The sequence below is a fragment of the Labrus bergylta genome, chromosome 6, assembly GCF_963930695.1.
Source record: "Labrus bergylta chromosome 6, fLabBer1.1, whole genome shotgun sequence".
Lineage (NCBI taxonomy): Eukaryota > Metazoa > Chordata > Actinopteri > Labriformes > Labridae > Labrus > Labrus bergylta.
The window spans coordinates 6,760,180-6,786,585 of NC_089200.1; the positions used below are offsets into that span (position 1 = coordinate 6,760,180).

At 40.9% G+C, this 26,406-nt stretch overlaps 1 protein-coding gene across 1 annotated transcript in view; it reads left to right on the forward strand.

The window, feature by feature from the left end:
- LOC109983837 (collagen alpha-1(XXIV) chain) overlaps window positions 1-26,406 on the forward strand; it is a 94,062-nt gene that overhangs the window by 25,874 nt on the left and 41,782 nt on the right. The window contains exons 6-23 of the mRNA XM_065955646.1: window positions 2,594-2,647; window positions 3,728-3,781; window positions 6,686-6,730; window positions 7,673-7,726; window positions 8,149-8,193; window positions 9,988-10,041; window positions 10,674-10,718; window positions 11,517-11,570; window positions 12,653-12,697; window positions 17,350-17,403; window positions 17,928-17,972; window positions 18,330-18,383; window positions 18,811-18,864; window positions 20,587-20,640; window positions 23,141-23,194; window positions 23,281-23,334; window positions 24,483-24,527; window positions 24,706-24,759. Of these exons, the coding sequence (XP_065811718.1) occupies window positions 2,594-2,647; window positions 3,728-3,781; window positions 6,686-6,730; window positions 7,673-7,726; window positions 8,149-8,193; window positions 9,988-10,041; window positions 10,674-10,718; window positions 11,517-11,570; window positions 12,653-12,697; window positions 17,350-17,403; window positions 17,928-17,972; window positions 18,330-18,383; window positions 18,811-18,864; window positions 20,587-20,640; window positions 23,141-23,194; window positions 23,281-23,334; window positions 24,483-24,527; window positions 24,706-24,759 (918 nt within the window). The remainder of the gene's footprint in view (window positions 1-2,593; window positions 2,648-3,727; window positions 3,782-6,685; window positions 6,731-7,672; window positions 7,727-8,148; window positions 8,194-9,987; window positions 10,042-10,673; window positions 10,719-11,516; window positions 11,571-12,652; window positions 12,698-17,349; window positions 17,404-17,927; window positions 17,973-18,329; window positions 18,384-18,810; window positions 18,865-20,586; window positions 20,641-23,140; window positions 23,195-23,280; window positions 23,335-24,482; window positions 24,528-24,705; window positions 24,760-26,406) is intronic.

Sequence of the window (26,406 nt, forward strand, 5' to 3'; positions counted from 1 at the left end):
TTTAAGAACAGAGTGTTCATTTTAATAGACTCAAATGACTGAAATCTCAAGGATCTGTAGCAACCGTCCTGGGCCCAGGTCCCATTGGTGTAGTGAGTTAGGGCGCATTCACACAAGGCAATCTGTACCACGCCTAAGCACACGTCACCCCTAAAGTCCAGTTTGCTTGACTTAATGTGAGTACTCCGATCCGTGCTCAAGCATGGTACACTTGGCATGGGCCCTGGCACGCTTGGAAGAGGTGTGCGTCAGCCCGGTTTGTCCTAGAGCAGTGTGAGGCTAAAGCACGGTACAGGACAACTTTGCCTGGTGTGAGTGCGCCCTTAGCGGCATTCTGAAATGTTTGAATAGGCAACAATATATATATTATTATGCAATATTAGGACCTGCCTTTTATTTGGAAGTTTCCAAGACAGAATATAAAATGCCTCTCAGAGCTTTCAAAGAACAATTACAAGAAAGACTAAAGTAGGTTGTTGGTGGGCTAAAGGACTTCTCACTAAGCCAGATCGTTGTTTTCACTACGGGGCATAATTATCCAAGACACTGACTTCATATGAAGGCATAAAAGAAAGAAAGCAGTTCTGTCATATACACTTCTCCCAGCATGGGACCAGATGTAAAGGCTACACAGTAAGGATGTGGGCAGCTCCATGCGGAGGGTTATGGTGACTGTGGTTTGGCCACCACAAAATGACAGTACACACCATGCAGTCAGTGAGAGAAGCGTCATGCTATAGGAACAAAAACAAAGGATAAGTGGTCGGTTTATCCCCCCTTTTCTTTGTCTTTTGATGTAAAACTTATGTATTGTATAAGGCATCGGTTCCCAACATGGGGTCCGTGCCCCCCTATTGGGAACGCCAGACATCTCATGGTGGGGCGCGAGGCTGTGTCTGCTTTGCAGTTGTCAAAATTGGATTTGCACATTTAAGACAAAATCATGTTCAAACATTTCTGAGAAATGTATACAAATGTCTGAAAACAATTCAAATGGACTGTAATATACAGACGCATCAATTCAGTCATTTATTATCCGCGATCATGGACATCGACTTCACATGGATCCGCTGTGATCTGTTGCACCACTGCTAAATCTTATCGCCTGCTTGCTTGCTGTTCCCCCAGCCTCTACATCTACAGTCATGCATACACATGCACAACCCCAAGCAGTGTATCTAATACCATGGTGGCCTGTCGGTGAGTCATTCTCACACCCCCAAACCCTTTGTGAAGGCGTATTAAGAGACTCTTTGTCTCAGTTTGGGAAAATCTCCACTGTTGAAATGTGTTTGGTTACCAGGACATACAAAGAAGACTAAAGTCCCGGATTCTGAGCTCAGTTGACATGTGTTTTGGGCTTTGTCTGAAATGTTATGACCATTCGCTTGCAGAACTTAAAAGACTCTTTCAGGCTTCTTCATGCACTGCTGAGTTTTTTTCCCCCCAAACAAAAAGAAATCCTGGTTTTATGTTGTGTTAGAATTTCCGCTCTCTAAACCCCAAGCCTCATTCCTTGCCTCATTGACAGTTAGTCAAAACTATGGAAACATGATGCTCAAAATCCCAGAAGGCAAAGCTTGTTTTGAGCAGATACGGATGGATGTAAAGATGTTGATGAAGATGTAAATAAAGTATGAATCTCAAGTGTCCAACAATGGCTAATGATGCGTTCCATTTGGGAATCTGGGACGTCGGATATTCTGAGTTACCGGTCTGAGTCATCATCAGGAATGCCACCTGAAGTCGGAATTCTGATTCAGAAACTGAGAGCAACTTTTGTAGTCCGATTTAAAATCCAACATGGCTGCTACGTGCATTAACAGCGGAGTTTAAGCTGTAACTATTGTGTTTATTAGCAGCTTAGTCCTTTTTGTGTGTGTAATTAAATCACTCACACTGATAGTATCGTGCAAGTTCTTTCTGTAGACATGTTGTCATGTTATTTTGGCGTGCAAACCATCATGTAGTGTTGTTATCGTCTGGTATTTAGCTAACAAAACAAAGGTACTCCTGGAGGGGTCAGTGGGGCTTGTCCGAGTTGTAACTGGAACATGGGTTCACCCAAAGTGAAGAACCTAATGAGTTGGAGGTGTGTCGCTGGAGGAGGGCGGAGGCTTCTGGATAGCGGAGGTGTCGCCAAACAGCAGTTATATAGTGACCGGCTAAAGTGTCTGCACGCGACCACTACGATCTCCGTGCACGTAATTAAACGTCTGCATTCTGTTTTCTGTTGGTCAGTTTGTTGTTCTCCTCTCTTTTGTGGATGTTGTCATTCCATTGGATTACACATAGCATTGATATAAAGACAAATATTCTCATTATAACGTCGTGTAGCGGACTCTGTTGCTTCGGCTGCTACTTCCGCGTTGTTTATTTACGTCACGTCTTACCTCAGGAAATGCCCCGCCCCCCCTCCCCTCTGACAGGGAAAGTCCCCCGCTGTGAGGAGCATATGTGAACGGCTAGGTCGGGAGAATCTCCGGAGCGTTCCTCCTGTAATTATCTAGATATTATCCGGAGTGCATGTGTGAAAATGGCTTAAGTGTGTTGCTGAAAGTGCCCTAACCCTGTGATCCTGTTTCTGTTCCAGGGTTCAAAGGGGGACCCCGGTTCTTCCCCAGGCCAGGCCCGACCAGGAGAGAAGGTAAAATCACATCCCAATTATTCCTCTCTATGTTTCTTTGAGGTTGTCTTATTTTTTTATTGCATTTCTCTCATGCCCTTCCTTTTTTTTGTTTCTTGTTTATTTGTTACAGTTAATTCACCATGTTGACAATCTGGTTTTCCTCATCCCATTTAATCAATTAAGAAACTTCCTTTAAACTCCCCCTCTGCATTTCTGACTCATGCTCCTATCACTGATCTGTCTGGCCTCACAACAGCTGGCTCCTCTTACTCTCTACTCATCCCCGTCTCTTTAAAATCATCACAGTGATGACTTTCCTGAGCAGCACTCCGACATGTCTTGAACCAATTAAACTCCAAGTGTATCTTTCTTCTTCAACTTTAAAACGCTGTCTGCACTCATAAAACTCCCATCAAAAGTCAGAATTTAAAGAGATTCAAACTAAACTTGAAGCATGTGACCTTAGAGATATAACTGCATCCTGCAGCCAGCCTCACTAATGGTTGCAGATTTGTCATTACTCTTCACAAGTCTTTCAGTGTGTAGTCTCTTTACCTCCATTCACCCTCTCAGCTCATCCTCAGTCCTATCTGATTTGTTTCTGATTGTTTCACATATGTTTCTTTTTAGTAGCAGCTTGAGACATCATGAATATTAATTAGATGGTAGATACTGCCAAAAGTAGAAAAGCTCTTCTTGACTCTCCATATAACTCACATATGGAAAATGGACTATTCTTTGCAGAAGATAAACATAATCACTTTTACTGTCATCCTAAATAATGAGGTCTTCCAACCATCGCTCTGTTGTTAATTTTTCATTCATGAGAAAAAAATTAAATTAGCTTTTTTTCTGCTAGAAAATAAACATGTTTTCAGTGTTAAGTAATTTAAACCAAATGAATATAATAGTTTGTAGAGAGCTAAATAAATGCAGTAAGTTTTCTTTCCAAGAATACTTGGAAAGAAAGTCTATGACTCATCAATGTTACTCTGCCTTCCTACATACTCTATCAGTCTTTCTTTTTCTGATGTCTTCTCTTTTCAGATAGTAAACTGGCAAGTCTTGTGTTACTTAAATGTATTTTTGTTTTTATAGGGTGACAGAGGTCCACCAGGTCTGCCTGGTCAGGATGGATTTCAAGGGCCAACGGTAAGATTTAGTATATTTAACTAGAAGATGCTAATAACGAAAAGGTTCTCACCCAGAATCCATCAGAATCCATCAGAATGTATCATTTATGACGTCTCCAAGTCAAGACGCCCAGTTTGCTGAGAAGTCTGTTGGACTGCTGCTTGTTCTTTTGTTTCAAATTAAGTTTCCTTTTTTTAAAACTCTTTATTATCGTCTTCAAATCCCCTGTATTAATCCAGGGCAGACGGATGTTATTCATGTTTTGTATTGTTCATACAATTGAAAGCTTTGTTAAGAAGTTAAGACCATGCAGACAAACACATGTGAAACACACACATACACACAAACACACACACACACACACAAACAGAATGAGGGTTTCCACAGACAGCTCTTTTTGTGATGGCAGCGCACACTTTCATGACAAAACCAATGTAGTTTGGCGTTTTCAGAAAACACCCTCAGCTGGTTTTTTTGACGCTGCGCTCAAAGCACTCTCTGTCTTCTCTGTCTTCTCTGTCTTCCTCTTTTTTTTACTGCCTTCACATACCTCTGTCTTACTATATATACCTGTCTGTGATAATGCCCCGCTCTCACAGTAAAAGCTTTAGAGATGGCCATGTTTCCATCTCCCTTAAACTTGATCGCCTTGGAGGTCAAAGGTCAAAGGCCACCCCAAAGAGGAAAGGCACCCTGCCCGGGGGTCAGCGGGTCAATGACACGCACAGTATCCCAAGCCACATTAGGTCAGCAATTGTAACGCTGAAGGATGGAGAATTTCATGGACACTGCTTACAATGAAAGGAAGGATACTGACCTCCTTTCAGGCAGTGTGCACATGTTCCCATACTCACAATCCAGTCAAGCCCTGCATCTGTTGTTATGAAATATTACGCTAACTAGAGGTGGGAAACACAGGGTAACTCGTGAAATGATACCTACCTGATATATGACCCACAATAACGATAATATCACAATATAGCGATTCTGCACAAATTGATATATTGCAACACAATCATATAATGAAAAATCACAATCAGTCTGATCATCTTTCATCCCGCTGTCAACTTTGGCAAATTAACTTCCAATCACATCACTCTAATACATTTTTTTTTTTGTCAAAGAGTTGCTTCATTCATATGGTTATTCCATTTCAACAAACATGTTTTCAACATAAGATGTTGAAGAAACTACCCCCAAGAAAAGAAGCAGCAACATGTTCTATCTAGAAATTAATACGCAAACATACACATCAAATCAATGAAATAAGAGAGAGATAAAATAAAATAAATAGAAAAAAAAAAAAAAAAAAATTATATATATATATATATATATATATATATATATATATATATATATATATATATATAACAGACAAAAACAAAAACAAAAAAGATAAGGGGAGGGATATAGCCCCTATGCTCAATGCAAATTGAGGGTTCCACATTTCTACATTGGATTAATTTATTATTGTATTGTCACACAAATATGCAAATACATTTCATTTTCAAACCTGCATATAATTACACTTCAATTCATGTCATAAGTGCCAGAGTGAGGAGTCATGAAGAAGTGAGGTGGTGAGTAAAATTGGCAGGGAAATCTATTTGAGCGCCCTGTTTGTATTATAATACCAATATTTAGCTCCTTCGATTCGATAGGTGTATCACACAAGTCTGAACGGGGAAATTTTGCAATATTGATGGTTTGTCCCGCCCCTAAAGTTCACTGCTTTGCTTGAAAGCAAACATGGATTTTCCCTACATTGACTTTGTGTCTTTTTTTGATACAGAGCAGACCCCTACTCTGCTTTAGATTTTGTTTTTACTTCAGCCAACATGGCCCGATGTTAGATGTCCAGGTAGCCTCTTATTGAAGCTCCAAGTCTAGCCTTCACATAGCTGGCCTTCACCTTCTCTCCCAGGAGGCCATCCCAGTGTTTGCAGTAGCTGAACCTAATATATCCAGCACATGAACTGTGGCCCGTCAAGTATTTTCAGAGGAAATGACTGGCTGGGGGGACCTGTGCTCTTTACCCCCAAGTGGGCCTTTTCATTGAGTGTGAAAGTTCATGTGTCACAACCTCGGAAGCACAAGACGGGAGTCAATGGTGCCGTTCAAGAACGCCTCACACTGGCCCGAAAAGATACTGACCCGGACCTGACCTTATGCGTTGGAGCTGTAAACATCTGTTGTTGATAAGCATGTCAAGAGGAAAAAATCAAAGTGGATTTAGAAAGAAAGCCCTGATTTACCAAACAATAAATCCTGTTTAGTTTACAGAGAAGAAGTGCCTGTTTAACCAAATGTGGAATTTGGCTGTTTGACAGAATTCACATTGGAGTAGAATAAGCTGTTAATCTAATTGAAGTTTTTATGTGTTAATATCATCAACAGCTCTTAATATTGGTCTGAACCTGAACCCAGACTGGTTGACCAGCTGTTAACTGGAAACACTACATACGACCAATGGGATAATAGTTAAAGAAAAAAACCTTTTGTTGAATAGAGACTGACATATTGAAACATGTCCAACGCTTTGTTATCATTTACTTTCATCCCCATCCCAACCCTAACCCTACTACCCCCCCCTGCCAATCACTCATATTTTAAAGGCAACTCTTGCAGATTATTTATGGTGGCCTCTTGGACAGTTAGAGTAGTAACAGAATCCTGAGTGGCCCTCTTGAAATATAATAATAATTTTCATGATTGTTCTTCTTGTTGTCTACATTTTAAGCTATGCTAACAGCATGGCCTAAAATACTCGACAACATCATACTGCTGCTAATTTACTGTAAATCCCATAAAACACATTCATGTTCCCCAGAGGATTTTACCCGAAGACTTTAGGAGGTGTACTCAAACACCACCATGCTGTGATGTGTGAAAGACTTACTTTTGTTTTATTCTTCTTTCAAGGGTCCTAAAGGTTATCCAGGGCCATCAGGACCGCCAGGAGAACAAGTGAGTATTACTTTGTTTTTGTGCTTGTTTGTGTCTGTGTGTGTCTTTCCAGAGACATACTTTGATACACCAGTTTTCAGTTGCTATTTATTTCAAAGAGGATGATTGGAGACACATACCTGCATCTCTTATACCACTGATAGAAGTTCATACTCCAGCAAAATACATCAAGATACATATGCATATTTGCACATACGTATACATACAGTTATGTATGTGTTACCCTTTCAGTGTTTTCTTCAATTCCACGTGTCCTCCGCTCCTTGACGGAAAAAACTCATCGCCTCATCAAAATGCAAATTATTTAACAACCTCCTTTTCAAAGATTGCCTATATTAGTCCGAGTCAGATGGCTCTGAGCACTCGTAAAAAAGAAATTCATATGTTTGATTATTACTATCAGAAATAATAGGGAAATAAAGTCTTTCTCTTTTTTGTTTGAGTATGAAATAATGAGATTGTATCACCTAAAGAGGAATATTCATGTGCCACACAGGTGTAGTGGCGTCATGTTTATTATTTTATATTTAATTTAGATTGAAATGGATGAAAATAAGCCTTCAATCGAAGGCAAATGTCTGATCCATTTTTGTCATACCCTAGACAGATACATCTTGTTCCTGTTAGACCATCATGGTGAATGTCAGCAGATTATGAAGATTATTGATTTGTTGGGTAACAGAAATCCGTGCTACATCAGAGAATAAGTTAAATGTTCTTTGTCATTAAAGAACGTGTTCACTGAGGGATGGATTGAAGGGGAGCAGAAAGACACAGTTCATAGACGGGGTTGTCTTGGTGGAGGCTTTCCAGAATGAACAGTGCTTGTTTTATTCTTCCACTGCTGGCAGTGGTGTTTCTTTGAGTCTCCTCTTTCACTTTATCCATTGCATCTAATCTCCCTATTAACGTTGATTCATTCTCTCTGTCTCTCTGCTGCAGGGCATACCAGGCCAACCAGGGGAGGCAGGGGCTGCAGGTTACCCTGGCAGGCAGGTGCAGTGAAAAATACAAAAATACGCTTCCAGTTCCGCCATCGTTGCTCTATCAAGATATCTGCAGAGAAAAAAAACAGTGATAATATTAATAACTATGTCATGCAAACTGCTTTCTGCTTTACTCTGCACTTTGCTTAGTATTGAAAATAAGTTGTTTACTTCAATACCATTTGCCACAGACTTGTTTTCATGCATCATTCTGTGGACTTCCAACCATATGCACCGCCAGTAGTGTTGACAAGGACACACAAAAAAAAAAAACATGTGCTTTTTCCTCGCTGTCAGTCAAGCTTGCTGGTTTCTATTTTAAAGCCATTCAACATACAATATGTTTTCCTTTTTCCTTAACGTGTGAAATACCTCAGCAATCATCTACTGCGACAATAGGTCCTCCTCATCAGATTCTTTCTTTTGTTGCAGGGCTCAGCGGGGCCAGAAGGTGACCCGGGGCCTAAAGGTGTCCGTGTAAGTACTAGTACCTCTCTGTTCTCTCTCTCTCTCTCTCTCTCTGCCCTGTTTTCTTCAGCAGCTCTGGATTGAATACTTCATTTCCTGAAAGGATTAGGACAGTGTCAGGCTGTCAGGCTTCCCTCCAGAGAGAGTGCCCGGGATCTGAGTTGTATTTCTGTCATGCTACCTGATTTGAAACTGCATGTGGGGGGATTGGTGTTGACCAGTTCCTTTTACTATAGTTAATTCTTCAGCAAGCATAACTTCAATAAGACAGGAGAAAAAAAGAGAAAAGGAAATGAGACAAAGAGTATTGAAGCAGACTGAAGTGGGGGTCAAATATGCTAGTGAGAGAAGAGGCAGAGTGAAAAGGGTTGATAAGATATGAGGAAATAAGAAGGAATGAGGGAGGGACAGGGTTCTACAGATTGCTGAGATATTTGTCCTATGCCAATCCACCGGGGGGGAAAAAACGACAGCCAGCTTATTGCTTTGTTTTCTTTCAGAAGGCAGCTACAAACAGTAGTATAATAAAGATTAGCTAACAATGGACAACCAATTGTAATATGACAAGCCTTTACTTGTAACAGCTGGCACATACCCAGTTATTTCGACAACCTCAAGTATATACAATGACTTGAATGTGTTGGATTAAAATTGCTGCGTTTGATACAGCCAACACATTCCTGTTACTGAGACAGTAAACAAATACCACAACAGATTGGAAGTACTGCTTTCAGTCTGAAAAGACACACAGCAGCTCATATATGAAAGAAGAACAATGCTAGCAAGTAAACATAGATTTACACAATAGGATTGTAGCAGTATTTGTATTTTTTTCCGAAACCATCACGGTTTGGTTCGATGATTACATCTGAGTGGAGAAAAAAGGATGTCACACATTGTAGTATCCACATCTCAACCTAAGTGGCGATCATGCTCAGAACTGTTTGCTAAACTCTTAAACAACAAACGAAGAAGCAGCAGATACAGCAGAACACATGAAGAATAAGGGCTCAAATATACTTGCTTTTGAACCACGTTACTGGAGGATTCCTCTAGGGGGAGCACCACATCACTCAGACAGCGTAAAACACCCAAGTAGAGATGATCTTTGGATCGTTCTGCAACGGCAATGAAACATCAATCATAGTTCAGGTAGTTGTGGACTCGATCTGTTAACTTTCCTTCTAAACTTTCCTCCATTGTTGGTGCCTCCGATGTTGTTGTTTCCCGTCTCATCATCATACAACTCTTCACTGCCCCTAGTGGTTATATGCATACTGCATCTCGCGGACGCTTAGTGTTAATTTCTGAGGACGTGCACAACCAACGCTCCAAACCAGGATATGCAAGGCTGATGGCATGCGTTTGCGTACGTGTAGTTAAAAACAAGTATACTCAGGGCTTGAGAGTAATAAACGGTGGCAAGAAGACACAGTGGAGCAAGACGACCTGCCTGCTTCTTTAAATCAGTCGTGTTGGGACATTTTGGGTTTGCAGTGCTTTATGTCATTGGAAACATGTCAAACATGCTCATGAATATTTTCAAATGCGGAGATTCTGTAATGCTTTTTATTTTTCATTATTGTTGGTTTGAACTGTACCAACTTTCACAGTTAGTCCTAAATAAAACAAGATGGAACCACTGTTGGTTCAAAATTAACGAGAGGAACATAGATGGTACTTTTGTTGCTTTTTTCCTGTTGAACCAAACTCGTACCAGACCATGACCCCAAAACCAATGTACAAAACCAAACCAACCACTGTGCTCTAATATTGTGATGTGAAACATTTGCTTGTTTTCAGGGTTTCATTGGGCCTCCTGGCATCGCTGGACCACCAGGTCTGGAGGGGGAGAGAGTGAGTGATGTTTCTTTTGTAGTTAGTGCACATGAAGTCAACGTCTTTATTATCAATTATGAATGTCTGTGCTGATGCATCTACGTTTATTCCCAATACATTTCACATGTATTCCTTATACTGTCTTCTTCATGATTCTTCTCCATTTTTTAAAATCTTCCTTTCTATAAACTTGTTTCCTCTCTGATCGAGGTTTTAAAGATGCTTTCATGTGATTATTTGCTTGTTGTCCTTTGTTATCAATAGTTAAGTGATTATATTCTACTTAGGCTAAGCCTGAATGATGCCACTCATTCTTTCAGGCTTTTAGAATCAAGGAAATCCTGGTCTTTTCCCTTTGGTCATGGGGTGCACACACCAATTTGGTTTGTGGCAAAGGAAATATAACATTGATGAAAAAACAATTCATGCTTTCTGGCTTCCAACGAGCTATACAGTACTCATAATCTTTCTATGCTGCTCCATGGCCTGATAGGAAACAGTTTCTCTACATCATGTCAGATCAAAAAAGGAGACTTTTCAGTGTTTTATGAACTGAACTTCCTTTCACTGCAATGACCAGAACTTGTTATAACTCAGATGGCAGAATTCCCCAGATTTAGTAATTGATCTACTTGTTTTTTCTTTTCTAGGGAATTCCTGGTCCAATCGGAAAACCTGGCCCCAAAGGAAGATATGTAAGATGTGTCGATCATACTGCAAATGTTTGATGGAATATATTTAGACACAGGTCCTGCAATGGCAAGATTGTTTCAGGGGTGGCATTAAAGATAAAGCCCTGCTGGATTTAGATATTGACAGATGGAATGTCATGGTTGGGCCTTCACTCTTGAAAAGTTAACGTCTTAGCTTCTCTTTGTCGAGGTTGCCAGGCAGGCTGGCAGCCCAGTGTGATTCATTCTTGAGTATTGAGCGATGTCTGGCCAGTTGGATCAAATGTATGTATGTCGCTTTTCTAGTCTTCTGACTGATCTTTTTCATCACATGTCACATTCATCCATTCAAACTACATTCACCACTGATGGAAGTGCCCAACATTACTAAACACTACTACAGTGTTTTGATCCCACTGCTACAGGAATTGCTCTCATAACAGCGGGAAGCGAAATGTTAAGTGGATAAATCTCATTCCAAAAACGATGGTGAACATTGTGTCGACTTTCACCCGTGGATGTGGACTTGGTCTGCTTTCTTTTTGGACAGGCAGGTGCCGATTACTGTCGGTTAGCTCGTTCCAGCAGGCGGTAGCTTGCAGTGTAGCTACAATCAGTAAATGTACACACTGTCTCCTGCAGTGAGGATGTGCTTTACGGACGATGAGTCCAGGACGAGGGGCCCAGTTTGAATGTTATGTTAACAAGCTGCAACGAACATAACTCTTAATGTTTGTAAGATGTAGTCAAAGTGCTATATGATTAGAGGGTATAATCCTTGGTGGTTTCCCTGATGTAACTGAATGTCTACTCTCCTCACAGGGAGTGGTGGGCGATGCTGGGGAGAGAGGGCCACCTGGTCCTGATGGCAATGAGGTGAGATCTGTTGTCGGCCTCTTTATGAATTCAGCTGTCCTCGCTATTTGTCCTGTCATTTCTTCTTCTTCTGTCTGTCATTCACCATTCTGTCCTCCATCTCTAGAGGTACAATCTTCCTGCTTGTTGCTGTTTGTCTCTCTTGACAGTGTCTACACATGCACAGCACTTTGCTGTTTCCTTTTTTGTTCTTTTTGGGTACTTTAGCCACCACTTTGAAAATGTGATAAGTGAATTATTCAAAAACTCAAATGAAAACAATGAATATGTAGAAAATGTTTCAGTCATTAAAACAAAAGTATGAAAACTGTATTTTGTAGGTACTTAGACAACACCAGGTTATGGCCGATAGTTCTTCTGGTATGATCTCGCTCCCTCTCCCTTTGTTTCCATGTCTTTCATTCTCTCTGTCTCCCTGTGTAAACTAAACTAAGTAACCGTTCATAATGATACAATCATTTTCTGATAAGCCCTAACCCCCGACAACTTGTTTAAAAGACACCCAAAACCATCCTCTGGATATGGCAGGAAAAAGGTACATGTTAATAATGCAATCCATCATTCTCTCTCTCTCTTGCTCTCTGCGCTGTAGCCTATATTGAGATTAATGACCCCTTGTTTGTGTAAATTCGTTTTCTGATCACTGGTAACACCTTTAATGAAACCTGTGAATTTGGCAAACGGACCTGTATGATTAAGAGTTATTAATATGCTTACATTATGTTTGTTTACAGTTGAGAACATGCCTCTCTACCCTTTTTTTGTAAAACAAATAAATCTTAATATCCATAAAAAAAGCCAAGAAATATTAAAAGAAATGTATGGTCTCTTGAGGTAAAAGTCGTGAAGATAGACCGGGCTGACAGCCGGGTCACGCAGCCACTTTGTTGTCAATTACAATTTAGCCTTGATAGAATCATTTTAGGATTTAAGATCAACTAAGTTCGCGTCCTTAAACATTTCAAATATAAACACAAAGTAACACCGAGAGCGTCTCCATTGTAGGCTTGGATGTGTAGCAGGTTGCAGTACTGTAAGTGTCCTGTCCTGTGTACTTAGGATGTTGCTGTGATGTTTCACAGGGGCCTGTTGGTGGGACTGGCATTGGCGGCTTTCCTGGTCTGAGGGTGAGTTTTCACTTTTTATATGATTTTTGTCTCTCTATTAGTTTTACATAGCCCATGGGAAATACGCAAGATGTTTGATGTGTCATTCATTTGGCTCACAGTTCTGCTTCCGGCGCTCGTCTGTCATCTTTCTGTCTCTAGCAGTTAGGTTTGGTGTTTGACTGATGAATTGCAGAATGTGCAGAACTTGAGCCAGGGCTTTGTGTTTTCTAATGGCAGCAGCACATTTCATCCTGTGAATGAGTTCAGAGTTATCCACACACTTTCAGAAAAGATGAATATACCAAGGCTGGCTTTCATAATCGAAACATCTTGGCTAAATGCCAAGGGTCTTGAACACTGCTAATACAATGGGCTTGACAGAGCCAATGAAGTCCAGAAGCTCCAAAGGTTACAATATAAAAAAAAAAACATGTTACAGAGAACAGAGCGAGTATTTTAATTGCATTGCGAAAATACCAAAGTTAATACAATATCAAATATTACCCGGGCCAAGCTCATTACAGCCATTATATTTTATCTCTATTTCATATAGATCAATATCCCTATGGTGACACACTTATCTTTTCCCCAGTAAATACTGTAAGGATTATTCCAACTGCCTGCCCAATCTGTTTTTTTTTTGGGATATCCAGATAGATTAATTTGAGAAAAACTACAACATGAAATTCAAGTTTTGGAAATTGGATCCAAGACATATCTGCAGATGTTTTGAAATGGGATTTCAATCTAATGTCTTAGTAATACAGTGCCTCAAATCTACAGTGACAAAGTGTATCTGATAGACAAGCTGCTTACAAGATCTCGAGTTGTAGTACTTGAAATCGGTCTTGGTCTCAACTCGGTCTTGTCTCGTTCTCAGACTAGGGGGACTTGATTTTAAATCAAAACCAGTCAAGACCACCTTAACCCATTTCTAAAAGAAAGAATAACGTCAATTAATTCACAATTTCGGCATATCCCTCCCACACTTCGAGGCCTTTTTACTTCTGTGAGAAAAAAAACAATCTAGAGTGTCAGAGGTCTAATAGAGAGCATGCTGTCTTTTTACTGTACTGTTTTTTTTAAATGTCTCAGTTCACAGTGGCCTCTTAAACACCTGCCTGTTCATGTCAGCAACATGGATACAACTGTAACCTTCATGTTCCCCGTGCCATCATTTCAAGCTTCATTTACACTAGTTAGCTGTTCTCACAGCATGGGGATTTATTAGGGTGTTTCAAGGGTCACACTGTGTGTGCAAGACACATCTGGATGGCTGAGGCTTCACTTGAGCAACTGGCTGTAATTTATCTTTACTGCAGGCAGAGACCTGAAACATGCAGACACTACCTTTGAGTTGTTATTGGAATAGAACAAGGACTTTATCCCAGAGATGCTTGTGGTGAAATCACATAATAGAGAAAATCAAGCTAATCGCATTTTAATTTTCTAATGCTTTCATTATGAGTAGCTCAGTCTGTAGGGACTTGGGTTCGGTGCAGACCAAATCTGGAAATTGGTCTCATAGCAGTAGAGGTGCCAGATCACTTCTGAGCACTGCTGGTGGGCCTTGAGCAAGGCAGCCCGCCCACCAGCTCAGGAGCGCTCACAGAAATGTCAGATATGTTCTTTTTAAATGTCGTTAGTACTTCAGGTAGGTATCCAAACTCTAAACCAATCAGAACAACTGTTGTCTCAGACAGAAGCCAGAATGATCACTTATTTGGTTTGACAAAATGTGCACACACGCTAACGGGCTGCTGTAAGTTAGCCAAGGGTTTCCTGTCATAGTTTGTTTTCGTAACATTTCAATGAACAGAAGATATTGGGGCTCGTGACAGATTTCTCTCAATGGATGAATTGTGTTATTTGGTTTGAATTAGAAGGTTTTATACGGGACATTAATTTCTGGACTAAATCTAAACCTGCAACATGTTTCCATTTCGCAGTGTAGTGTTGGAGTCAAGACCACACTAACCCAGACCAAGACATACCCGAGACCAGAGTGCTCCGATACCTTAGCCAAGACCAAGACCATAAATATCACTGAAAAATCATCAACTACTACACTCACTTAGACCGTGACACCTGGAAGGTTCACAAAAATGAAGCTATGAGGTATTTGGTCTTTTAGAAAGGTGTATTTTCCTTCCAATCACAGAAATGGAGTGGAAAAATAGCCTGTCAATGGTGGTCTTGACCGGTCTTGATTTAAAATCTGGAGTCCATCCAGTCGGAGACCGAGACAAGACAGAGTAACAAAATGATTTTGATACCGAGACCTTCAAAAAGTGGTCTTGAGACCAAGAAGTACTACAACACTATCCCAGTATCAGTAAGAAAGATGAGCCCTCTAAGCTGTGCTCACTCATTTGTTTAAGGCAGTTACACAAAGTTCACACTTTAGTTAAGTAATCAAAGAGCAAAAACAGAACAGCGAGTGTCCGTTCTGGTATGCTCTTGATGTCTTTGCCAGTTTGTGAATCAACAGAATGTGAAGCTGCCAGACACTCAGACACACTCAGCCTGCATGCAGAGCACCAGGGTTGAGCACCAGAAACAGTTGTTTAAAGGTCCCATATTAGGCTTTTTCTGGTTTTATATGCTCTTTAGTGTGTTTTCCAAGTGTCCTGTGCATGTTTAGGCACATCTATGTGCAAAAATTCAAAATCCGCAGAAACGCGGCTTCTCCTACGTCCTCCTGTTAGCTGTAGCATTAGCCGCATGTAACGTTCGGTTCTAGCCCCCCTCGATAAAAAATTGTCAGTCCGACGTCATTGCCAGTGTGAGATCACTGACTCACGGACTCAGAGCGTAGAGGGAGCAAGGAGGAGCAGTACATGAAAACAGACACTTTTTTCAGATTTTAGCTATTGAGAACGTACAAAAGTAGGTACATAGATTAAATATACGAACCCCAAAAAGGGCAGAATATGGGCTCTTTAAAATCGTATAGGCTGACAAAAGGATCTTTTTAACATGGTGAGTTGAGGCCAGCCAATGTAACCAGTAGTATCTGTATATGAGTATAAAAAAACGTGTCTATAATACACTGGGCACTGCCGTATTATTGTATGTCTCATTGGATCTCCTGAGGCCACTGTGGTTTTGTTAAAACAAGAGGTACAGTAATGCTGCAATCTGGTTTTGTTCAAGCTTGGAATCAATTATCTTGGGAGAAAATGGCTTGGATCATCTCTAACCACCTGGTGTTCAGGATTCATCTTGACTGCAGTTTGAGTAAAGCCTCTGTGTTGGACAGTTGGTGGACCAAATCTCCCCCACCAGATATTTTGTTCTGGGGAAAGTCTTGTGGCTTGTCCCTTCCTCTCCTCCTCTTTTGTTCTTGTGTTCCCTGTTGAAAGCCTTCTATGATGGAGCACATGTGATTTGTGTCAGTGGAGAGGCAGAATCACACACACCAGCTCCAGAGGATCCAGATGGACTACATGCGCACAATGACATCAAATTAAACCATGTTCTCTCGCTCTACTCTCACTCACTTGCACTTTTTTTCAAATCCAGCAGATTGACATGTTGATTATATGGATGGTACTCATGACATAAAAATGAACCTCAGGCTTTTTACTTAACATATTATTTGCATTCTGCTTTTCTTTTCAATTTTAGTTGGTAGGCAGTTTTTACTCTCAATTGTTTTGGCAAAAAAACGCTTCTCTCCATCCTAAGTCCTTTTTTTATTTAACCCCCCCCTCCCCTGCAGTTTCAAAGGGGGGAACATTTAAGTGAGCTTCCCAGCTGGTTTTCAAAGGAATCAGTTTCATACATGGATGCATGTGCTTGCCTTGCATAGACTTAGACTTCAGTATTTTCATGATTAAGTTTAAAATTCTCACCCTCACTTTCAGAGCCGTTCACAGACAGGCCCCCGGAACATTTGTCAGAACTCATTCAACTGTACCCGTTCAATAAGGTCGAACACCTGCTGTCTGTCCCACTGACAGATTTTAAGACTTGTGGTGATCGTGTGTTTGAGGCTATATAGCACCAATCCTCTGGAATTCCCTGCCCATCTTGTTACGTTCTTTTGATTCTGTTGAGTCTTTCAAAAAGCAGCTATAAACGTTGATGTTTAGACAGGCCTATGGGTAATCAGGTCCAAGTAGTCTACCTACTGATCTATGTTTTACTGTGCCAAATATTCTTCCTAGTCATATCAGGATTTCATAATAATGGCCAATGAAGTACTTATTTGTTCCTGTTTTGTTGTGTTTATGTTGTTTTTTGTTTTTGTCTGTGATAAGAGCGATATAAATATTCATATTTCCCCCCACAGCATCATTGATGCTCTTGGGATGGTGAAGATCACAAACCCTCCATATCAGTTTCCAGTATTTACTTTCAGACTACTTGGAAAGGGTTTTCATTCCAGCCCGCTCAATCTAGCCGTTATCACCTCACCTCTGTCAATGAGTGTGGATCTTGTGGGCCGGCAGAAGTAAGCTTCGCCAGGCCCAGACCAACACAACACAGCTGCTAACTCTGTCAGTACGGCTCAGTACTGTATGAAGGTAGAAAAGAGTTGGTGTAAATTCCGCCCTGAAAAGAAGAAATCAAAATCAGTTAGTATAGAAAAATGTCAACAACACCTCTTGGCTAGCATTACTGTTTACTGTAAAATTACAATGTGTACCTTTTTCCCTCCACAGGGCGACCCAGGGCCTGAGGGACTGAGGGGACTGCCTGGTATGGTGGGACCTCAGGTAGGTTAAAATATCGGCTCTGAATGATAATGATTGGCCTCAAATAACTCCACTGGGTGTCTATGACGATGGGGCTCACCGTGTCATTGTGTTTCATCCTTCATCGTTGTGTGCTAATAGTTGTGCTTCAGCAGCAGACCTGGAGACGTTTGCTCAGTGAAAGAGGGAGGAGGGTTGTCAGGCTTGATATGCCAAAATGTTGTACAGCTGAATGCCATATCTGCATTTTTTGTAAACATTTAGGAAAATGCTGTTTATGTTACGTTGTGTAAAAATGAAAAGAATGATCCCAGCCTCTTTCACATAGTTGAACATACAGCTGATTTTTATTAGCCTGTTTCCAAATCCAGGGTTGCAGTTTCAGGTCGGAAAGCTTCTGATTGTCTTATCCCTAAAGTTAAATCATTTGAATCTCTCTGAACTTTACCATAATTACTGTTAAAGTCTGTTCTGTAAAAACATCTTCACATTATAAATCTAATATCCGTCTGCGCTCCCTCCCTTCTTTCGTCTCCACGTGGCAGGGCCCAGGAGGACGAGCTGGCCCGCCTGGATTGAAAGGTGATAAGGTGATCTAAATATTTATATTATTGCAGTGTATCTGTGTGTAATGTGTCAGTAGTGCCGCTCGCCAAATTGGAGATATTACAAGCGAGCCTGTTGAGAATTCACACGCATCATCGCAGCGTGTTTGCATGTTAATGAATGATATCACACCACAGTATTTCTTGGTTCTTAATAGTGTGTCTACTTAATGTCATGATAGCTAAACTGTATGTTTATAGCAACTTGCTTTTACAGTTCTAGTGCACCGTATATCTAAAGTATAGTTGTATGTATGTGTGTGTGTTTAACTGTGGTGATGTTGTGTGATCAATGGCAGAATAGTGTTGTGTTATATCTCTGTATGATGCTGTGAAATTCAGGGTGAAGTGGGACAACGGGGCCACCCAGGAGACATGGGGTACCAAGGTGATAAGGTACGTAACCCCCTCATCACACAAGAAAGAAACAACTTTCCCGCTTTAATCAACTTTCATTTCACCTTCATCAGAACATTTTCAATACTCGTGTTTTATTGCCATATGTCACTAAAGCGAGCCCTTGTTTACCCCCCTGCTTTGACAAATAATTGGACTAAAGCAGAATATGTTGAGGAACATTTATTGTTCCAAAAATCAGGAACAAATTAATCCAGACGTTTCCCCCAAAAGAAATGCATTAGTTTTTAAATAAACGCAGATGTTGTGACATTATTCACATGAAGTGTGAGTCATCACATAACAGTTTTCCCATATGAGTAAGGTTTAACACACATATGCACATTACTCATAGGATAAAGGATAAAAGCAAACAAACACAAAAGGGTCGTTAGATACGTTTTCGAGTGATGTGTTTGTCTTTCAGGGAGCTGCTGGTGCGCCGGGTCCGTCTGGGCCAAGAGGGAAGCCAGGACCACCGGTACGTTAGTGTGAGTGTGTGTGCCCCTGTGTACAAGGTGTTATGTGTGTTTCTATATTTACACGTGTGTGTGGGTGCATGCTGACAGTTTATAAAGGTTTTTGTATAGCTTTTATAGACCAAGCAGGATAAACACAGTGAGCCACAATGAGATCTGGACTCTGTTTTTGTTGGCTCGTAAAACTGAAGTCAGGTCGGTCACATTCATTACATCTCAGGTTTATCAGGACTTACTTTTACTGAGCTCATTTTAGAGTAGAGACACAGGATGAGTTTCTTCAAACGACGACTTGTTGCTTAGTGTTCTTAGTCAAGAACACATGAACCGAGAGCAAGACATACTCGAGATCAGAGTGCTCCGAGACTGTGACAAGGCCGAGATATTTAGGGATCTAGACTGAGTCAAGACCAAGACCAAGGCAGGGCGAGACCGAGATCAACACCATAAATATGAAAAAATCATGATCTTGTGTGCAGGGGGCGTAACTTAGACTGTGACACCTGAAAGGTTGCGGCCGTAACCGGGGGATAAAAGTCAAATGATGAATGAATCGAAGTTATATGTCTTTTAGAAAAGAACGGGTTTTTTTCTAATCACAGTAATGACGTGAAAATAGCCAGTCAGTGGTGGTTTTGATTAAAAAATCAGGAATCCGCCCAGTGTGAGACCGAGACAAGGCCGAGTTAAAGTGCTTTGGATTCCATGATGAGACTGAGACTTTCATAAAGTGGTCTCGAGACTAGTTTCCAGTACTACAATACTACTTATCAGCAACAACAACAAAAAAGCTCAGATTAAGCATTCCTGTTAAATCAACAGGATTCATTACAAACTTATCCAGATGCTTTCACCTAGTTTCTATGCAGTTTCTTTAGTTTATGTCACTACTGTCATTACATAATCAAATAGTATTATTACCCCGGTTTAATTTAGGAGAAAAGACAAAAAGAAGATTAACCAGCTGAAGAAAGTAATTAAAAGTAATAAACATTCAATCAGTATACTGTAGGCGCAAAGACAGACAACAACAAGCTCACACTGTACACAACGTAAACCAGGCGAGCGTGTGTGTCTGAGGCATTAACAGGGCGGGAAATAGTACAAGAGAGTGCACTCAAGAAAAAGATACGTGGATTAAATGTTACTTATGTAGAAGTCAAACAATTGCTTTGTTTATATACTCGAGTAAAGGTGAAAGGTTTTTTTGTTTAAAAAGGACTGAGTACTTTTATACCTGGGGGCGTAGGGTGCGGGGTTAAAAGGTCAAATATGATCTAAACTTCCTGTGCAGTGCAAAAACAACTAGAGAATCTGAATCTCTAATCAGGTTGTTAAAGTAAAGACACACCGTTATGATTAAGTTCAATGCGAGGCTTCATCTCCTTCTCTGTGTTTTATCTCTGTGCCTGTGGTCTGCATACGCAAGTCCATCCACACCTAGGTGATGGAAGGCTTGGACCTCATTTTTGGCCTTTTTAAAGTTTTAATTAACTTTTAATTAGCACTTTGGACAATGTATAATTATTCCCCTTAACTATATTGTAGTTAAAGTAAAGTTACTGGTTATACAAACTCTCAAAAAAGTACAAGTAAACATTAAAACTACTTAATTACAGTAAATTGAGTATTTGTTATGTGTTACTTTCCTCCACTGGGTATTATTAACATCCAGTTTAAGATCAGTTTGTGTAACAGTATCTCCTGTTTGTTTGTTTTTTCAGGGTAGAATCGGTGATATTGGGTCACAAGGACCACCTGGGCCTCCAGGACCAGAGGTAGGACATACGATGAGTTTTAATGTTCACCATGTCACTTATTTGTTCCCAGTTTTTAAATGAAACAGGCGCAGGACCACATCACGATCCCCTCATGTTAACAGAGAATAGTGAAAGCCTCTCCCAGATAAAATTTGGTGACATCATGTACGTTCTTGACCTGAAAACACGACTTAAATCTCACTTCTTACCACAGAACGGACAAACCTGCTGTTTAGAACAACGTCAGGGAAGGTCAATGAACTTCTCTCCAGGACGGCTTGCGTTCCATGTTAAAAAACGTTAACATGGGAAGATGCTGACAAACGGTTTAAATTAGAGTCAGCTCAAACACAGATGCAGCAATAAAGTCATACTGCTGTTTGTTTTCTTTCTTTTTTACTCCTCATTTCCACATACTCTGTGCGCGTCAGTAGTCGCCACGGTTTTGCTCCGTCGGACGGCGTGCGCTCTCTGCCTCACTGGGTTCATTTTTGGAACGTGAGCGCAGAACAACGAGATCAAGCGGGAATATGAAGAGAAAAACGTGCAAACAACTTGTTGTTTTGTCTTTCTGAGGTTGCTTTGTTGTTCATTTGGCGCCTGTTTTGACTTGAAGTTAATTAAGTGATGGGGAATAAGATGACGAGTCCATGTGTTGTGTTTTATTTTGAAACTGACCGGATGGTCAGAGTGTTTCCTTGTCTGACTTCCTGTCAAGGTCATTCTTATCTGTCCTGCTTGCAGCGGGCACCGTCGAAAATAGACCCGCAGGAGCATTGACTAGAGTGGCAGCGATGAATGAACTTAAGGGTTCAGTGTTACAGGCTGCACAGTGAAATAAAGCCTGGTGGTTGATCAGGTTTTACAACAGTAACTGAATTAGTGTTTAAATACTGAACAATGACATTCCCATTGGATTTCTTTAAATATCTTGTTTTGTCTGCCCCCCTGTATTTAGATCAGTTGTACCCTTGTCCCTTCTTCTATAGAAGTACGTCTTTTTCCTGTTTCCATATTTTTTTGCGTCTTACTCGTGGTACCTGACCCGCTGCAGGGCTCTTCTTTGATCCCTGACATGATGTCTTAGAAAACTAATGGAGGGATTACCGTGGAATTTCCTGTACATCTATCACAGGGGGGAAATTCTTCTCATGCACAATAAATATTACAATCTGGCAGATTGCTGGGCGCTGGTGACTGAGTGGTTAGTTTGCACTCCCCATGTACAGAGGCTGCAGTCCTCTTAAGTGGACGTCTCAGGTTCGAGTCCGACCGGTGGCTCCTTTCATGCATGTCATTCACCACACACTCTCTCTCTCTCTCTCTCTCTCTCTCTCTCTCTCTCTCTCTCTCTCTCTCTCTCTCTCTCTCTCTCTCTCTCTCTCTCTCTCTCCCTCCATGATTTCTGACTCTATCCACCTCCGGTTTCTCCCAAAAAATCTTTACATTTCTGATAAGGCCATTCATTCTCTGCAGATGATAAACTTGGTAGTAAAGATTTTATAAAGAATTGGACTTGCTAGTCTGCTTTGGCTTTTACCAGACGATAACTAAAGTGATTCATTTGACTCCATGACCTTTTACTACTTTGCAAGTCTAAGCTGTTTACTAAACAGGATATCTTCCTAGCCAATGTCAGTCATGTGATGACCCTCTATGACCTTCCCTTCACTTGTCCCTTTTCTCAAAAATTCGACTCAGAATTTAGATGAGCTGATGAGATGAACCCACGACCCTCTGCTTTATTTTACTTGGTCTATGTAGCATGACAGGGGGTCTGATTCTGTTGAGAAGAGATGGCTCTATCATCAGTTAACTGACAGATTTTATGAAATGGAGCAGTCGAGACAACAAGGGTTCTCAGTAGAACCACAATTTGCATCAAAACGAGAATAATCACTTGTTCAGTTTGCTTCGGTCTTCTGCTTGTCTGTGCATTGGAAGCTGAACACTTCACCTTTCGTCATTGTTGGTGGTGCAATGTCTGTGAAAGGCATGGAAAATGTCAAAGGCCTGCTGCACTCAGTCATGCAACAGGACCATAGGTCACCTAGGTCACAGCTTACAGGCATATTTCACTGAAATGAATGATTCTGTTGTGGCAGATGCTTCAAGGTATTCAGTTTCTATCTGCTCAGCAGCAAGCCATCACTATCAAAGATTTTCAAAGATGACCTTTTGTTCTATGTGAAAACAAGAGGCTGCTTACGATATATGTATATTTTTTAAATAAATATGTTTTTGGGGCTTTTTTGCCTTTCTTAGATAGGACAACTGAAGAGAGAGAGAGAGGAAATGTTGGGAGGAGAGAGTAGGGAGTGACATGCGGCAGAGGTCGGATTGGAACCCACGGCCGCTGGGACGAGGACCGCTAGGCTATTGGCGCTCCTGCTCATGATCATTTAAATGCAATATAATCCCACTCCTCCCGTAAAGTACACAGATGCAGAGAGCATGTGTCAAAATCAAGCAATTAGTAATGTGACTAATGTGTTTTTCTCATTTGTTTTTTTGCAAGGGGTTTCCTGGAGACATCGGGGTACCAGGGCCCAACGGTCCACCCGGGCCAAAGGTACAACAGCCTCTCTTTGTCTTCTCCATTTATCCACCCATTCATTAAATTCATCTGATTGAATCATCTATTTGGGTTCTCTTCAGGGTTTGCAAGGTGCCAGAGGGCCACAAGGCCCGCCAGGGCCACAAGGAACACAGGTGAGATGATTCAACACCCAACTAAACCCTACCCGTCAGTGTGGTTCTTGGCTCAGTGATCCAGAAAAGTGGAAAATATGGCTCATCAAAGGGTTTCCATTGGATCATTAGTCTGAGGCAATTCTTCTCATTTAGCATGTTAGCACATTTCAAACAACTGCAGCTTAGCCCGAGTGGGATTTTTTTTCCGCTGCCATATATCTCGGGGCATGTTCCACTGGGTGAAGTCATGATTTACCATTGGGTGCTTATAAAATCAAGCTTGAATATTTTCCAGCAGTGAAAAAAAAAAGAAGAGAAGTCTGGAGATGTACATACCACTCACAGGTGCTTTTGTTTGTGCATTGACCAGGCAAACACTGTGAAGATGTCGTTGATCACTGTTCTCCCCTCTAAGACAAACACACTTTCCTACTGTGGAGTTACAGAATCTCAGACAGATTACACACACAAAGTCTTAAAGAGTCAGAGACCCCAGGCCTAGAATCATACAGGTGGGAAGTACAACCTCTGTACTGCAGTTTTTTTTTTTTTTGGATTTTACTTTATGTACCACAGTGACAGGTTTGGGTCAGAAGCTCAGAAGAGTTTCGACAATTTAACCCTTTCTTTGGTGGTAATAATAGAGAATAAAACAAATAATATACAACCCTAATGCATCACCGGTCCTAAGGGATTTTTATTCAAGTTTCAAAATGGCTCTTCTCTGCTTGAAAAGATAAGTCTGAATTAGTAATGGTGTGTTGTTTATTTATTATTTTGACCAATCAACGGAGTGCAGTGTGACTTTAGGGTTGGATTGGTACGCTTGGCCCCCCCACAGAAGGGTACCAAAAAAGTAGGACGGTACGGATCCGTTATTTTGGTACCATTCTCAGCTTTTGACTTTGGAAACACCAATAAATCTGTACCGCACTGAACCCACTGGACCGCTTGGTGGAAACGGGGCTAAAGTAGCGCGAGATCGCAGTTACTTTTACATTATTAGTGCAAGTCTTCTTACTTCTAAAGTTGACCAGTTTACTTGTGGTGTGATGATGAATGGAAAAACAGCTGGATTGTTCTGCTAATTGTAGAGTTTGCTCGTACTCGTAGAGTTATGAAAGAGCAGAATCTTTGTGTTTGATGAGCTGTGCTGTGTTCTGCAGGGTGATGAAGGACCACTCGGCCCACCTGGCATCGCTGGCCCTACAGTAAGAACTCCAGATACACAACCATTCTCAATAACTCAGCCTATTGCAAGTTGTTTGAATGAAACAGTTTTCTTCGATGATCTTTAAGCAAGCAGCTTAAACACATTTTCAGTTTTGGTACCTTTCGACTGCAGGTTTGTAAAAGTGTGTGAAACTGTCTCTCCTCTTCTCTTTGTAGGGGAGACCTGGAAGAAAAGGCTACATAGGTGAACCTGGCCCTGACGGTCTACAGGTGAGATCACTTTCTTTTCATAATCACTGTGCTGTTTGCTACACTCCTGTAACTGTGTTTTTGTGTTATGTTCAAAGATTAACACACTTTCAACCATTGACGTTTTCTTTAAGAAATACCTCATTATGAGCTCTGTAACATAACATGATGCCACAGTATTGTTGAATATTGACTAATATTCAGCACAGAGTCTTTACCCTGTCTGATCATGTTTTCTTTCCTTGAGATGGAATCAGTATAATTTTTTTCTACAGTTTTTTCCTCAGTCCACATCTGTTAAAGATGTGGAACGGACAAGTTTCTAGATGTTGAGAAATTTTGAAGAAATAAACATGCTGCTGTGTTTGATGAGCTTGGTATGCTTTTAACTACCAACAATAGTCATAGTTCCATTGAATTGTGGAGTAAATGTCAAGGGAACGTTTAAAGTGGTGAAGGTTAAGTTAAGGTGAAAAGGCAAGAAAAGAGTGGAACACGCCCGACGCGTTTCAGCCATTTTCCACTCGTTTCCTACCTTTCCACCCTTAACCTCTCCCACACAAGTGTCCCTACAACCGCTTCAGAGACCACTCCATTACCAAGCGGAGGTAAGCTAGTCCACTGTTGTTTTTTTCAGTCAGTTGTCCCTACGACATCGCACCTTGTATCGCCCAACATTACCCCGCACACAGTGAGCGCGCCAGTTTCAATTAATAGTGAACATTTAAAATGTTGCAAAAAAGAAATAACAGACTAGGTGGGGCGCAGATCTCCTAGCGGTGAAGTCGCGACCTATGTACAGAGGCTGTAGTCCTCTAAGCAGGCGGCCCGGGTTCAAGTCTGAAGTGCGACACATTTCCCATACATCACTCCCCTCTGTCTATCTCTTTATCGCTTTATATGCGATTTTTAACACTTAAATATAATATAAATCAAGTATATCCTCTGAAGATAACTCTGTGAGTCATGACTGTCTACAATGGGTGTAACACCCGAGTCCCACTGTCTGTGATGTTTTCAGAGTTTTCAGAGTCCTATCTTCAGTTTGTTTACATCGCCGGGACGGCGGTTGACTCCTCCCCTCGTGTATAAAAGTTGTTTAATTGAGGGACTAGAGAAAAGAAGAATAACATACTGTACTCACTGCTTAACTGTGTTTCTAGATCACGCTCATTTCAGGTAAATTTACATGCAGTGTGAAGATACCAGCATAATAAAGATCGCTAGCATTAGCATGCTAACACAACAATGCAGCGCAAGTTGTTTTGGTTTCATGCTGGTTGCTCAAGGGCGACATCTGCTGGATCAAAAAATTGCATATAAAGCCTTTAAGGCTAATAGCCCACAAATAATTGTCTCCAACAGTTGTTTCAGGGAAAACACATCAGCTAGCATTTGTCATAATATCATGCTGTTTAGTGAAGAACATACATTTGAGCGTCAACGGAAGTTCCTCACACTTCAAGGAGGATTGAATACACCCAACTTTATCACCCTGACACTCAGAATTTTCTGGCTTTAAATTTTAAGTGTAGAGGATTTTGCTGTATACGTTTGTTTTCAGGTTTTTACTACAGCAAACCACGGCATTCCAACCCTGTTCCTTCCTATATGTTTAGGGCTGCCATTGTTTTTTTTGCCATCACCGCAATTGCTGCGCCATGATAG